General features: G+C 46.1%; 1 protein-coding gene across 1 annotated transcript; it reads left to right on the plus strand.

Moving 5' to 3' along the window:
- The first annotated feature begins 6301 nt into the window (after window positions 1–6301).
- Window positions 6302–9417, plus strand: LOC125512239 (EIN3-binding F-box protein 1-like). Its single transcript, XM_048677333.1, is given in 3 exon segments — window positions 6302–6617; window positions 6763–7406; window positions 7408–9417. Coding segments are annotated over 3 exon segments (1950 nt in total). The 5' UTR covers window positions 6302–6592; the 3' UTR covers window positions 8689–9417.
- Window positions 9418–14045: the final 4628 nt, after the last annotated feature.

The following is a 14045-nucleotide window of genomic DNA, read 5'->3' on the forward strand; positions in this document are numbered from 1 at the left end:
ATTGCCACATTTTATGAAATCTGGCAAATGGATAAACAAAACTACATTCCTTAATGGATTTATTAAAGAAGAGTTGTATATGATGCAACAAGAAAGTTTTGTCAATCCTATAGGTGCTAACAAAATTTGCAATCTCCAGCGATCCATCTATGGATTGGTGCAAGCATCTCGGAGTTGGAATATACGCTTTGATAAGTTGATCAAAGCATATAGTTTTATACAGACTTGCAGTGAAGCCTGTATTTACAAGAAAGTGAGTGGGAGCACTACGGCATTTCTGATAAGTATATGTGAATGACATATTGTTGATCGAAGATAATGTAGAATTATTCTGCAAAGCATAAAGGAGTGTTTGAAAAGATTTTTTAAAGAAAGACCTCAGTGAAGCTGCTTACATATTGAGCATCAAGATCCATAGAGATAGATCAAGAAGCTTGATAAGTTTTTCAATGAGTACATACCTTGACAAGATTTTGAAGTAGTTCAAAATGGAACAGTCAAAGAAAGAGTTCTTGCCTGTGTTACAAGGTGTGAAACTGAGTAAGACTCAAAGCCCGACCACGGCAGAAGATAGAAAGAGAATGAAAGTCATTCCCTATGCCTTGGCCATAGGTTCTATAAAATATGCCATGTTGTGTACCAGATCTATTGTATACCCTACACTGTTTTTGGCAAGGGAGTACAATAGTGATCTAGGAGTAGATCACTGGACAGCGGTCAAAATTATTCTTAGTGGAATAAGGATATGTTTCTCGATTATGGAGGTGACAAAAAGGTTCGTCGTAAAGGGTTACGTCGATGCAAATTTTGATACTGATCCAGATGACTCTAAATCTCAATCTGGATACATATTGAAAGTGGGAGCAATTAGCTAGAGTAGCTCCATGCAGAGCATTGTTGACATAGAAATTTGCGAAATACTTACGGATCTGAAGTGGCAGACCCGTTGACTAAACTTCTCTCACAAGCAAAACATGATCACACCTTAGTACTCTTTGGGTGTTAATCACATAGCGATGTGAACTAGATTATTGACTCTAGTAAACCCTTTGGGTGTTGGTCACATGTCGATGTGAACTATGGGTGTTAATCACATGGTGATGTGAACTATTGGTATTAAATCACATGGCGATGTGAACTAGATTATTGACTCTAGTGCAAGTGGGAGACTGAAGGAAATATGCCCTAGAGGCAATAATAAAGTTATTATTTATTTCCTTATATCATGATAAATGTTTATTATTCATGCTAGAATTGTATTAACCAGAAACATAATACATGTGTGAATACATAGACACACAGAGTGTCACTAGTATGCCTCTACTTGACTAGCTCGTTGATCAAAGATGGTTATGTTTCCTAACCATAGACATGAGTTGTCATTTGATTAACGGGATCACATCATTAGGAGAATGATGTGATTGACTTGACCCATTCCGTTAGCTTAGCACTTGATCGTTTAGTTTGTTGCTATTGCTTTCTTCATGACTTATACATGTTCCTATGACTATGAGATTATGCAACTCCCGTTTACCGGAGGAACACTTTGTGTGCTACCAAACGTCACAACGTAACTGGGTGATTATAAAGGTGCTCTACAGGTGTCTCCGAAGGTACTTGTTGGGTTGGCGTATTTCGATATTATGATTTGTCACTCCGATTGTCGGAGAGGTATCTCTGGGCCCACTCGGTAATGCACATCACTTAAGACTTGCAAGCATTGCAACTAATGAGTTAGTTGCGTGTTGATGTATTATGGAACGAGTAAAGAGACCTGCCGGTAACGAGATTGAACTAGGTATTGAGATACCGATGATCGAATCTCGGGCAAGTAACATACTGATGACAAAGGGAACAACGTATGTTGTTATGCGGTTTGACCGATAAAGATCTTCGTAGAATATGTGGGAGCCAATATGAGCATCCAGGTTTCGCTATTGGTTATTGACCGGAGACGTGTCTCGGTCATGTCTACATAGTTCTCGAACCTGTAGGGTCCGCATGCTTAAAGTTCGATGACGGTTATATTATGAGTTTATGTGTTTTGATGTACCGAAGGAGTTCGGAGTCCCGGATGAGATTGGGGACATGACGAGGAGTCTCGAAATGGTCGAGACGTAAAGATCGATATATGGTCGAGGAGGTTGGGGATGCGACGGTGACGGCGTGGTGATGTGGTGGCGTTCGGCGATGGCGTCAACGAGGCAAAGGCCACGGGCGGGCGACGTGCGAGGAAGAAGGAGGGGCGAGGAGGAGGTCCGTTGATGGGGCGGGGCGCCGTCGGGGACGGGCGCCGTCGTCAGGGGTGGAGCAAGGGGGCCATATAGGCCAGGGGAGGTGCGGGGGGGGCCAGCCTGGCTGAGGGAGTGGCCGACTGGGCGGGCCTGTTGGGTCGGTTGGCCCAGGGGAGGGAGGTTTCCTTTTTTTATTTCTTCTTTTTCTTTCGTTTATTCTTTTCTGTTTTATTTTAGTTACACTTTATTTTTAGTTTAGTAAAATATGACAATAGCTTCAAAAATAGTGTTTCAAAATAACCCACTACCCTAAACAGTTCTGCCTAAAAAATAAATAGTTTATCATTTTATAAAATATCAAAGGCACTTATTTAATCGTTTCTACTACTGTTTTAATCATTTTAGAGTATTAAAACATTTTATAAAAGTGGGGTTTCTTCACCACAATTAACTTTGCATTACTTGGCACAACTCGGACATTTTAGTTTTAAAGTTTGAAAACTTTTGTTGTTTGCCTTTAATTCAATTTTGAATTTGAATCGGTTTTGAACTATCCTGAGATTAACTATAGTGACAGAGGTGACGTGGAATCATTAGCAGTGTATTAGTGTAGTCTAATTATCTGGGCATCACGTCCAATCATAATTTTCATAGCAATATTTAAGTATAGCAAATTTTTCTGATTTTTAAGGAGTGCCATGATATTTTCAAGCAAAGAACCAACTTCATAAGCATCCTTAAAAGGAAGAAATTCCTTAATTTGCTCAATATCATAGTAACCATAAACATCATTAGCATAGGAACCTAGGATCTTATTATCATCAAACTCACATTGAAAGGGAAGGTGTTTTTTGTCTTTTATAAAACAAGTGAAATCATATATAGAGCACAAATTCCAAGCATAGCAATATATATAACATATTAATTTGATCCTTCAAGTGTTTCCCTTTTTGAGACAAGCGATGGCGCACAAAGTAAGCATGCTCTTCTAATGATTTCTCATCAGCTCAACTAGTTGGATTTCTAGCACGAGCACAAATGGATCGAAGATTATCCAAGTAGAAAGCTTCAGTAGTAAGGAATTTAAGTGGCTCCATATCCTTTGTTTTATTTAGTTTTCAACGTGTCAAGGATAAAGGTAGCATAACTAGGCAAGAAAACAAAAACAAGCAAATAAATGGTGTTTGTGTGGAGGCACTTGATTTCGTAGATGATGACTCCTCGGCAACGGCACCCGAAATTCTTCTACTACTCTCGTAGGAGTTGTTGGGTTTCCCTGAAGAGGAAGGTGATGTATCATAGTAGAAGAAAGTATTTCCCTTGGTTAAAAACCAAGGTTTATCGAAGCAGTAGGAGTCACTAAGCTAACAACTTTAGCAATACCTGCACACAAACAAATAATTCTCTTACACCCAACAAAGGCAAAGGCGGTCGCCAATCCTCTTGTTCTTGCTAGTTACAAGATTAAAAGCAAATAGTGATAGGCAGTGCGGAAAAATAGTAAGAGAAATCAATTGTAGTGTTTTTTGTATTGATGAAAGATAGACCCATGGGCCATAGGTTCACTAGTGACATCCCTCTTGAAAACATATAGTGGCATGATGGACAAATTACTGTTGGGCAATCGACCGAATAGCGCAAATTATAACTATGATCAGTAATGGAATAACCACACATAGGCATTACATCTGTGATAAGTAGATTGTTAATCCAACTGCATTTATTACTATTACTCCATCCCAAGACCGTTATCCAACATGCATCTCAAATTATTAAGTTCATAAGAAACAAAATATCGCAATAAGCAAGATGATATAATGTAGACAGGAATAGAACAATTGATATGACCAAACCCCGTCGTTTTATCCTTAGTGGCAACAACACAATACATGCATTTGTCCTTCTGTCACTAGACAAGATCATCACAAGATTGAACCCACTACAAATCACCTCTCTACTAAAGATAAATCAATGAAACTTGGCCAAAATAGACGAATATGCCGGAGAGAAATATAAAGCTATAAAATTATCCATAATTCATCGGATCTCAACAAACATGCCACAAGAATTACATCAAATAGATTTTCGAAGAGATCATTGTATTGAAGATAGATAGATAGATAGATAGAGAGAGAGAGAGAGAGGAGAGCCATCTAGCTACCCATATGGACCCGTAGGTCCTAAAAAAACTACTTACACATCATCATGGAGGCAACAGGGTTGATGAAGATGACCTCCTCAATGATTCCCTCATCCGACAGAGTGCCAAAACAGGGCTCCAGATGGGATCATGTCAGAATAAAGACTTGCAGCGATGATAAAATTGTTTCGGGTCTCGCTATGAGGGTTTCAGAATATATGTGTATTTATAAGCCAAGAAATAAAGGAATGGAGCACCAGGGGCCCACAAGCCACCCCCGCGCGCCCTACCCACTGGGCGCGCCCTAGTAGCTTGTGCCCCCTCGTGGGTCTTCTTGCCTCATCCCGAATCTTCTAGGGGTATATTATGTTTTTTTGCGAAACAAAAAACATGTGGAAAGATAGAAACTGACACTGGACACTAAATTAATAGATTAGTTTAGAAAAATAATATAAATGACATAGAAAGCAAACAAAAATGATAATATAATAGCATTTAACAATAAAAAAATATAGATACATTTGAGGCATATCAGCTGTGTCAGCGGTCCCTCGGGCTCGAGGACCGTCGTTTTCGAGGAGGAGCGAGCGGCGAGGCAGCAGACGCGATACGACCGGCGCAACACCGCCCGCCGCTTCGCGTTCACGAAGTCCGACGCAGCGCTGGAATGGGTCCACGATGACCCGACCCTCACCATGACGTGGGCCCTCCCCCCCCCCACCCCCGCCGCAGAGACAACCGCTAGGCGTTGCCGTCACCTTGACGGTGAGCTCGTCAAAATCGACGAGGAGTGGTTGTTTTGAAATATACGCGTAGGAAGCGGATCCTCTAACATAGAGAAGGAAATTCACGGTGCTACAGTACTAGCCTAGTGTAAAATGAAAAAGAAAAGTTAGGGACTGTTAGTAGGTAGTTAACATGTTGTTTACTGTTGATATTTACTATAGATATAAATAATTTAAAATTAATTTTATTTCATCATCAATTTATTTATATGTAATTACTATAATGTACACAGCAGATCATCGATTTGCAAATTAATTTAAGTCATTTTAACTTTAATTATATAGATAGAAAGAAGAAAAATTAGGATAGTATAGCTTCTCTAACTTTCCTTTTCAATGTTAAAGATCCAATTTCATACACGTATAGTGTTGGATAACCGGCACACAGATGTGGGAGAAAGTTTATGGGATGCTAGGAGATGCCTTAAAGCAAGGGATTAAAAAGACGATCTTGGGTAACTGGATCTGCTATCTCCACGTGTTGTGTTCACGCTCTGGAACAGGAATTCCCCTCACCTCCATTCTCCAAGCGCAACGTGAAAAAGGAAACGAAAAGTAGAGGAGAAGAATCGCAGCTCCATTATAGGAAGACCAAGGCCCTGTTTGGTTTAGCTTTTATTGACGTATTTCGCTGCCGCGCAGCAGAATCTGAATCAAACGACGAACCCAGCAGAATCCGATTTTAGAAATCCGCTGCCAAAATTTGAACCAAAAGCGGAAGCAGCCCAGGACGTGCTTTTCAAAATCTGATTCCACTGTGGACCAAAATCTGAAAAAACTGTATCAGCTGGTTTGCCAAATGACCTACATCTTTTTCATATCAGATTTTCCACAGCTGTTTTTTCACAGCAGATTTTTTACAACTAATTTTAGAAATTCACAGCCGAACCAAACAGGCAAGACGAAGACGCGTGCATGTGCAATGTATGTGCGGCACGAACGAGTGATCCACCCACCCACCCCATCCGGCCGTCCCAATCCCCTCCACTCCATCCGCCCACACGAGTACAGTGCAGGTTCAGTGCATCCAGCTCCGGCCAGCGCAACTTGTCCCCTGGGAGCGCCAAGGGCGGCCCCCGCCTCCCGTCTCTGTCCCTCGCGCCGATTATTCAATTCCCACCTCCTCCGTCTCTTTCTTCCCTATACCCTCCGCCTCAGCTCGCGCTTTCCCCTTCCTCCCTCCTGTCACAGACTTCTCCTCTCCCCTCTCCTCCTTCTCTTTTTTCCCTGTCGCGGCGGCGATAGGGTTCGGCTTCCGTCTCCTCCCCCCCCCCCCCCCCCCCCCCCCCCCCCCCCCCCCCCCCCTCCGGCGGTGGTCGCCTGTAAATGCTTAAGGCCTTCTCCGTCGGCTCGGATCGTGCGGCGGCGGAGGCTCTCTTCTTGGTCGTGCTCTTCTTCTTCCAAGGGATCTCTTCCTTCTCCGGCGATTCGGCATGCCTGCCTTCCACGCATACGGAGGTAAGCGATAGAGAGAGATCCCCTTCATGTTTTTCTTTTTTTCTTTTCCCCCGAAGAGAGTCGGGTTGTTGTTTTAGTCGTGGTTCCTTGCAAGGAAAGGTTTGTTCTTGCGTGTCCCTGATGGTGTGTTCTTCGACACAATCAGATGGCGGGTGCCTCGTCTCTGCCCCGGCCGAGCTTTCCGGGATGTTCTGCCGCGGTGGCGGAGCGGTGGTTCAGCAGCGGAAGCGCTCTCTGGTGGCCGCGTCGGCGGTCGCCGCGGCGGCGGCCGAGTGCATGAGGGCCAGCAAGAAGCAGAGGCAGCCCCCGCAGCCGTCCCTGGACCTGCTCCCGGACGAGTGCCTCTTCGAGGTCCTGCGCCGCCTGCCCGGCGGCCGCGAGCGCGCTGACTCCGCGTGCGTCTCCCGCCGCTGGCTCGCGCTCCTCGCCAGCATTCGGGTCTCCGAGCTCGGTCATGCCGCGGCGGCCGCCCCGTCCCTGCCCGATCTCAACGAGGAGTTCGTCATGGAGGAGGATACGGACGACTCCTCCGCAGATCCCTCCGTCGAGAGGGTCCTCGAGGGTAACGAGGCCACCGATGTCCGCCTCGCCGCCATGGCTGTTGTTGCTGGATCCCGGCGCGGGCTGGAGAAGCTCGCCATCCGTGGGAGCCACCCGACGCGTGGGGTCACAGACCAGGGGCTCCTGGCCGTTGCCCGCGGCAGTCCTAACCTCTGCTCCCTCGCGCTGTGGGACGTGCCGCTTGTGACCGACGCTGGGCTCGCTGAGATCGCCGCCGGGTGCCCCTCGGCTGGAGCGTCTGGATATCACTTCTTGCCCGCTCATCACAGACAAGGGCCTTGCTGCTATTGCTCAGGGGTGCCCCAACTTGGTGTCTCTGACCATGGAGGCCTGCTCCGGCGTTGGCAACGAGGGCCTGAGGGCGATTGGCCGGTGCTGCTTGAAGCTGCAGGCTGTGAGCATCAAGAACTGTGTGCACGTTGGTGACCAGGGCATTTCTAGCCTCGTGTGCTCCGCTTCCGCATCACTGGCCAAGATCCGTCTCCAGGGATTGAACATCACAGATGCTTCGCTTGCCGTGATTGGGTACTATGGGAAGGCCGTCACGGATCTTACACTTGCTCGCCTTGCTGCTGTTGGTGAGAGGGGTTTTTGGGTGATGGCCAATGCCGCCGGCTTGCAGAAGTTGAGGTGCATGAGTGTCACCTCTTGCCTTGGGGTCACTGATCTTGCTATCACTTGTATTGCCAAGTTCTGCCCAGGCTTGAAACAGCTTTGCCTCAGGAAGTGTGGACATGTGTCGGATGCTGGTCTTAAGGCTTTCACAGAATCGGCAAAGGTGATGGAAAACCTGCAGCTTGAAGAGTGCAACAGGGTTACTCTTGTTGGTGTTCTGGCCTGCCTTATCAACTGCAGCCATAAGTTCAGGGCTCTCTCCTTGGTGAAATGCACAGGTGTCAAGGATGTCTGTTCTGCTCCTGCACAACTTCCTGTCTGCAAATCACTTCGTTTCTTGACAATCAAGGATTGCCCAGGTTTCACTGATGCAAGCTTGGCCGTAGTCGGTATGATCTGCCCTCAGCTGGAGCAAGTCGACCTGAGTGGTCTTGGTGAGGTCACTGACAATGGGCTTCTTCCGTTGATAAACTCTTCCGAGGGTAGCCTGGTCAAGGTTGACTTGAGTGGTTGCAAGAACATCACAGATGTTGCTGTTTCTTCCCTGGTGAAGGCACATGGAAAATCTGTTAAGCAAATTAGTCTCGAGGGTTGCAGCAAGATAACAGATGCAAGCCTCTTCTGTATTTCTGAGAACTGCACTGAGCTTGCAGGGCTTGATCTTTCTAACTGCATGGTCAGCGACTCCGGTGTTGCAAGCCTGGCGTCCGCAAAGCACTTCAAGCTCCGTGCCCTCTCGCTGTTTGGCTGCTCTAAGGTCACACAGGTGAGCGTGCAGTTCTTGGGCAGCATGGGTAAGTTGGAGGGCCTCAATCTTCAGTACTGCAACATGATTGGCAACCACAACATTGCATCGCTGGAGAAGCAGCTCTGGTGGTGCGACATTCTCGCCTAGGCAGACAAGATGGTTCATTGCTGGTGGGGCTCGTCTACTGGGTCAGCCGCCTGCATATGCAGATATACGTCTCTAGCAGCGCAACCGTCAAACCCATATTAGTCAGTTTTTCGGCTCATCATGAGCTGGGATGGGCTTCTGAACTTTGTTCAGGGACCGGTCATTTTTTGGAGGGCGCCTTTGGCCAAGTGCTCGTTTTTTCACAGATCACTCCTCAGGATGTGATCTGTTTTTTGAGCATCTGGCTGCCATCACTGGCATCCTGCCCCTTCCATCCAGGCACCGGTCCTTGCCGTTATAGCCACACCATACTGGTTTTTTAGGTTGCTCTAGTGTCCAGTGTCATTTTTTCACTGCTTCATGGTTAAGAAGTTGCAGGCGCCAGCTCCAGTGGCTGGTCTCTAGGGTTGCTGATCCTGGAACGTCTGTTGACATGTCTGGTTGATATTGATATTGTTATTGAGTTTGGGTCTGTCAGTATGTTGAGGTGCTGTGTGTTGTTCTCTAGTGTGTGTGTGGTGTCATGTAGGGTTGCTTTTTTCTTGCGGTTCCTCTTAGGAATGTCTGGTCTTCGGGATCTGGCCGTCGCGAGGCGCATACTAGAGCCTCGCGACTACAACCCTGTATGGTTGTTTTTCTTGACAGGTCCCTGATTTTACCGGCATGATGTTGAGGACTGTAATCTTTGCAACCTTATAAGAATAAATGAAGTATGTGTTTGTTTTGCAAGTTCTATGCTTGTACATCCATTGATTTTTTCTTCAATATGTTTATCAAGGATGTCAAGTGTGTTGTCTAGTAACAAGATGCATTCTTGAAAGTTGGCTGCTCGATGTGCCAAAATTTGAAATTTGAGGGGCATATTTTGATATCCAAGAACGGCATCCATATTTGGATTTGCGATTATATTTCTTCCCATGTTGTCTTGTACAATTCCAGTCCGTACTTCTCTTGGCCATCGCTTTAACACATGATATGCCGTTGTGACTTGATATTCATCAAATCAAGAACTTTAAGAGCATGGCCACATAATATCCCAATTCTATCAAACATCCAGCAACTGCACTCAATTGTTTGCTTGCTCACGTTTTTCCTCCTAAGGTCAGACTTCTGTTCAAAATCGGCAATGTCTTTGTACTCAAACATGCACGCACTAAAATCTGACAGAATACGTGTTTCTTCATTCTCCTATATTTTCTTCTCTTCATTCTTCTCTCTTTTCTTCTCTTTTTTCTTTTCTTCATTTTCCTCTTCACCCTTCTATTCATGTAAATGTTTGACAACATTTTGCATAATGTGAAAGGTGCGTAATCCATGTCATGCTTCTGCAAACACTTCCCCAATGACCTTTCCCATTGCAACATCTTGATCTATATAGAATGGTTTAGGCCCCTTTCCTTTGTGAGATATTAGAAAGGCCTAAAACGACCACTTGAAGGACGCACATGTTTCATCATACATGAGAGCATCATCAAAAACTACAGTTTCTCTAAAATGATTGAAACGGACATAGACACTTGTTGGAAATATGTCCTAGAGTCAATAATAAAATGGTTATTATTGTATTTGCTTGTTCATGATAATTATCTATTGTTCATGCTATAATTGTATTAACCGAAAGTCGTAATACATGTGTGAATACATAGACCATAACATGTCCCTAGTAAGCCTCTAGTTGACTAGCTCGTTGATCAATAGATGGTCATGGTTTCCTGTCATTGATAACAGGATCACATCATTAGGAGAATGATGTGATGGACAAGACCCAATCCTAAGCATAGCGCGAGATCGTGTAGTTCGTCTGCTAAAGCTTTTCTAATGTCAAGTATCTTTTCCTTAGACCATGAGATTGTGCAATTCCCGGATACTGTAGGAATACTTTGGGTATGTCAAACGTCACAACGTAACTGAGTGACTATAGAGGTGCACTACGGGTATCTCCGGAAGTGTCTGTTGGGTTGACACGAATCGAGACTGAGATTTGTCACTCCGTATGACGGAGAGGTATCTCTGGGCCCACTCGGTAAGACATCATCGTAATGAGCTCAATGTGACTAAGGGTTAGTCACGGGATGATGTGTTACGGAACGAGTAAAGTGACTTGCCGGTAACCAGATTGAACGAGGTATTGGGATACCGATGATCGAATCTCGGGCAAGTAACGTACCGATTGACAAAGGGAATTGTATACGGGATTGCTTGAATCCTCGACATCGTGGTTCATCCGATGAGATCATCGTGGAACATGTGGGAGCCAACATGAGTATCCAGATCCCACTGTTGGTTATTGGCCGAAGAGTTGTCTCGGTCATATTTGTATGGTTCCCGAACCCGTAGGGTCTACACACTTAAGGTTCGATGACGCTAGGGTTATTAGAAAGACTTGTATGTGATTACCGAATGTTGTTCGGAGTCCCGGATGAGATCCTGAACGTCACGAGGAGTTCCGGAATGGTCCGGAGGTGAAGATTTATATGTGGGAAGTTGTCATACAGTCATCGGAAAGGTTCGGAGGCATATCGGTATTGTACCGGGGCCACCGGAGGGGTTCTGGGGGTCCACCGGGAGGGGTCACCTCTCTCGGAGGGCCTTATGGGCTGTAAGGGGAAGGGAACCAGCCCCAAGTGGGCTGGGGCGCCAACCCCCCAAGGGCCCATGCGCCTAGGGTTGGGGGAACCCTAAAGGGGGCGCCCCCCTTGGCTTGGGGGGCAAGCCCCCCCCCCTTGGCCGCCGCCCCCCTCCCTCTAGATCTCATCTAGAGGGGGTCGCCCCCCTTTCCCTCTCCCCTATAAATAGAGGGGCAAAGGGAGGGCTGCACCACCACATCATCCAAGGCGCAACCCCTCCTCTCCTCCTCCGCGTGAGCTTGGCGAAACCCTGCCGAAGAACTGTCACTCCATCACTACCACGCCGTCGTGCTGCTGTTGGAGCTCTCTTCCTCAACCTCTCGCTCCTCCTTGCTGGATCAAGATGAAGGAGACGTCTCCGTTCCGTATGTGTATTGAACGCGGAGGTGCCGTCCATTCGGCGCTAGGATCATCGGTGATTTGGATCACGACGAGTACGACTCCATCAACCCCGTTCTCTTGAACGCTTCCGCTTAGCGATCTTCAAGGGTATGAATATGCACTCCCTCTCCCTCGTTGCTAGTATCTCCTAGATTGATCTTGGTGACACGTAGGAAAATTTTGAATTATTGCTACGTTCCCCAACAGTGGCATCATGAGCTAGGTCTATGCGTAGATTCTATGCACGAGTAGAACACAAAGCAGTTGTGGGCGATGATTTGTTCAATTTGCTTACCGTTACTAGTCTTATCTTGATCCGGCGGCATTGTGGGATGAAGCGGCCCGGACCAACCTTACACGCACGCTTACGTGAGACTGGTTCCACCGACTGACATGCACTTGATACATAAGGTGGCTGGCGGGTGTCTGTCTCTCCCACTTTAGTGGATCGGATTCGATGAAAATGGTCCTTATGAAGGGTAAATAGCAATTGGCATATCACCGTTGTGGTTTTGCGTAGGTAAGAAACGTTTTTGCTAGAAACCCATAGCAGTCACGTAAAACATGCAACAACAATTAGAGGACGTCTAACTTGTTTTTGCAGGGTTTGCTTTGTGATGTGATATGGCCAAAAGGATGTGATGAATGATATATGTGATGTATGAGATTGATCATGTTCTTGTAATAGGAATCACGACTTGCATGTCGATGAGTATGACAACCGGCAGGAGCCATAGGAGTTGTCTTAATTTATTTATGACCCGCGTGTCAATGAAAATGCCATGTAATTACTTTACTTTATTGCTAACCGTTAGCCATAGTAGTAGAAGTAATAGTTGGCGAGGCAACTTCATGAAGACATGATGATGGAAATCATGATGATGGAGATCATGGTGTCATGTTGGTGACGATGGTGTTCATGCCGCGCCTCGAAGATGGAGATGAAAGGCGCAAGATGATATTGGCTATATCATGTCACTTTATGATTTGCATGTGATGTTTGTCATGTTTTTACATCTTATTTGCTTAGAACGACGGTAGCATAAAAAAGATGATCCCTCATTAAAATATCAAGAATTGTTGTAACACCTTCGATGCGACTATATTTCCCACGTGTCGAGGCACGACTTAGAGGCATAATCGCATTGAAGGCATACATCGCAAGTTAGACAATCTTCACAACATCCCATGTAATATAAATCATAAAGGGGAGATAACATAGTTGGCTTACACTCGTCACGTCAATCAAGTACATAAATAACATTACATCAACCAAACACTCATGGCCCGACTACGGCGCCAAAATAAAAGAGAACCCAACATGCGACACAGTCCCAATCACCCCCAACTGGGCACCACTACTGATCATCAGGAAAGGAAACATAGTAACGTTGAGAGTCCTCGTCGAACTCCCACTTGAGCTCAAGCGCGTCTCCTGAAGCGGAATCATCAGGCCCTGCATCTGGTGTAATAGTAAGCTGTGAGCCACAGGGACTCAGCAATCTCGCACCCTCACGATCAAGACTATTTAAGCTTATAGGTATGGCAAGGTAAATATGTGGAGCTGCAGCAAGCGACTAGCAAAATATGGTGGCTAACTTATTCGCAAAAGAGAGCGAGAAGAGGAGGCCAAGCGCGAGCGAGAAACTAGAGAACAACCTGCGCAAACATTACTCCAACACTGTGTCCACTTCCCGGACTCTGCCGAGAAGAGGCCATCACGGTAACACACTCAGTTGATTCATTTTAATTAAGTTAAGGTTAAAGTGATCTACAACCAGACATTAACAAATTCCCATCTGCCCATAACCGCGGGCACGGCTTTCGAAAGTTCAAATCCCTGCAGGGGAGTCCCAACTTAGCCCATGACAAGCTCTCACGGTCAACGAAGGAATAGACCTCCTCCCAAGACGTTCCGATCAGACTCGGTATCTCGGTTCTTCAAGACAACTCCGGCAATGGTAAAACAAGTCCAGCAAGACCGCCCGTTGTGCCGACAAATCCCGATAGGAACTGCACATATCTCGTTCTCAGGGCACACCGGATAAGCTAAGCGTACGGGAACCAACGTAACCCAAGTTGCCAAGGGACGGCCCCGCACGGTGCTCTAGGTTGGACCAACACTCAGAGGAGCACTGGCCCGGGGGGTTTAAAATAAGATGACCCTTGAGTCCGCGAAACCCAAGGGAAAAGGCTAGGTGGCAAATGGTAAAACCAATGTTGGGCATTGCTGGAGGAGTTTTATTCAAGGCGGACTGTCAAGGGGTTCCCATTATAACCCAACCGCGTAAGGAACGCAAAATCCGGGAACATAACACCGATATGACGGAAACTAGGGCGGCAAGAGTG

This window comes from Triticum urartu, chromosome 6 (genome assembly GCF_003073215.2).
Source record: "Triticum urartu cultivar G1812 chromosome 6, Tu2.1, whole genome shotgun sequence".
Taxonomy (NCBI): domain Eukaryota; kingdom Viridiplantae; phylum Streptophyta; class Magnoliopsida; order Poales; family Poaceae; genus Triticum; species Triticum urartu.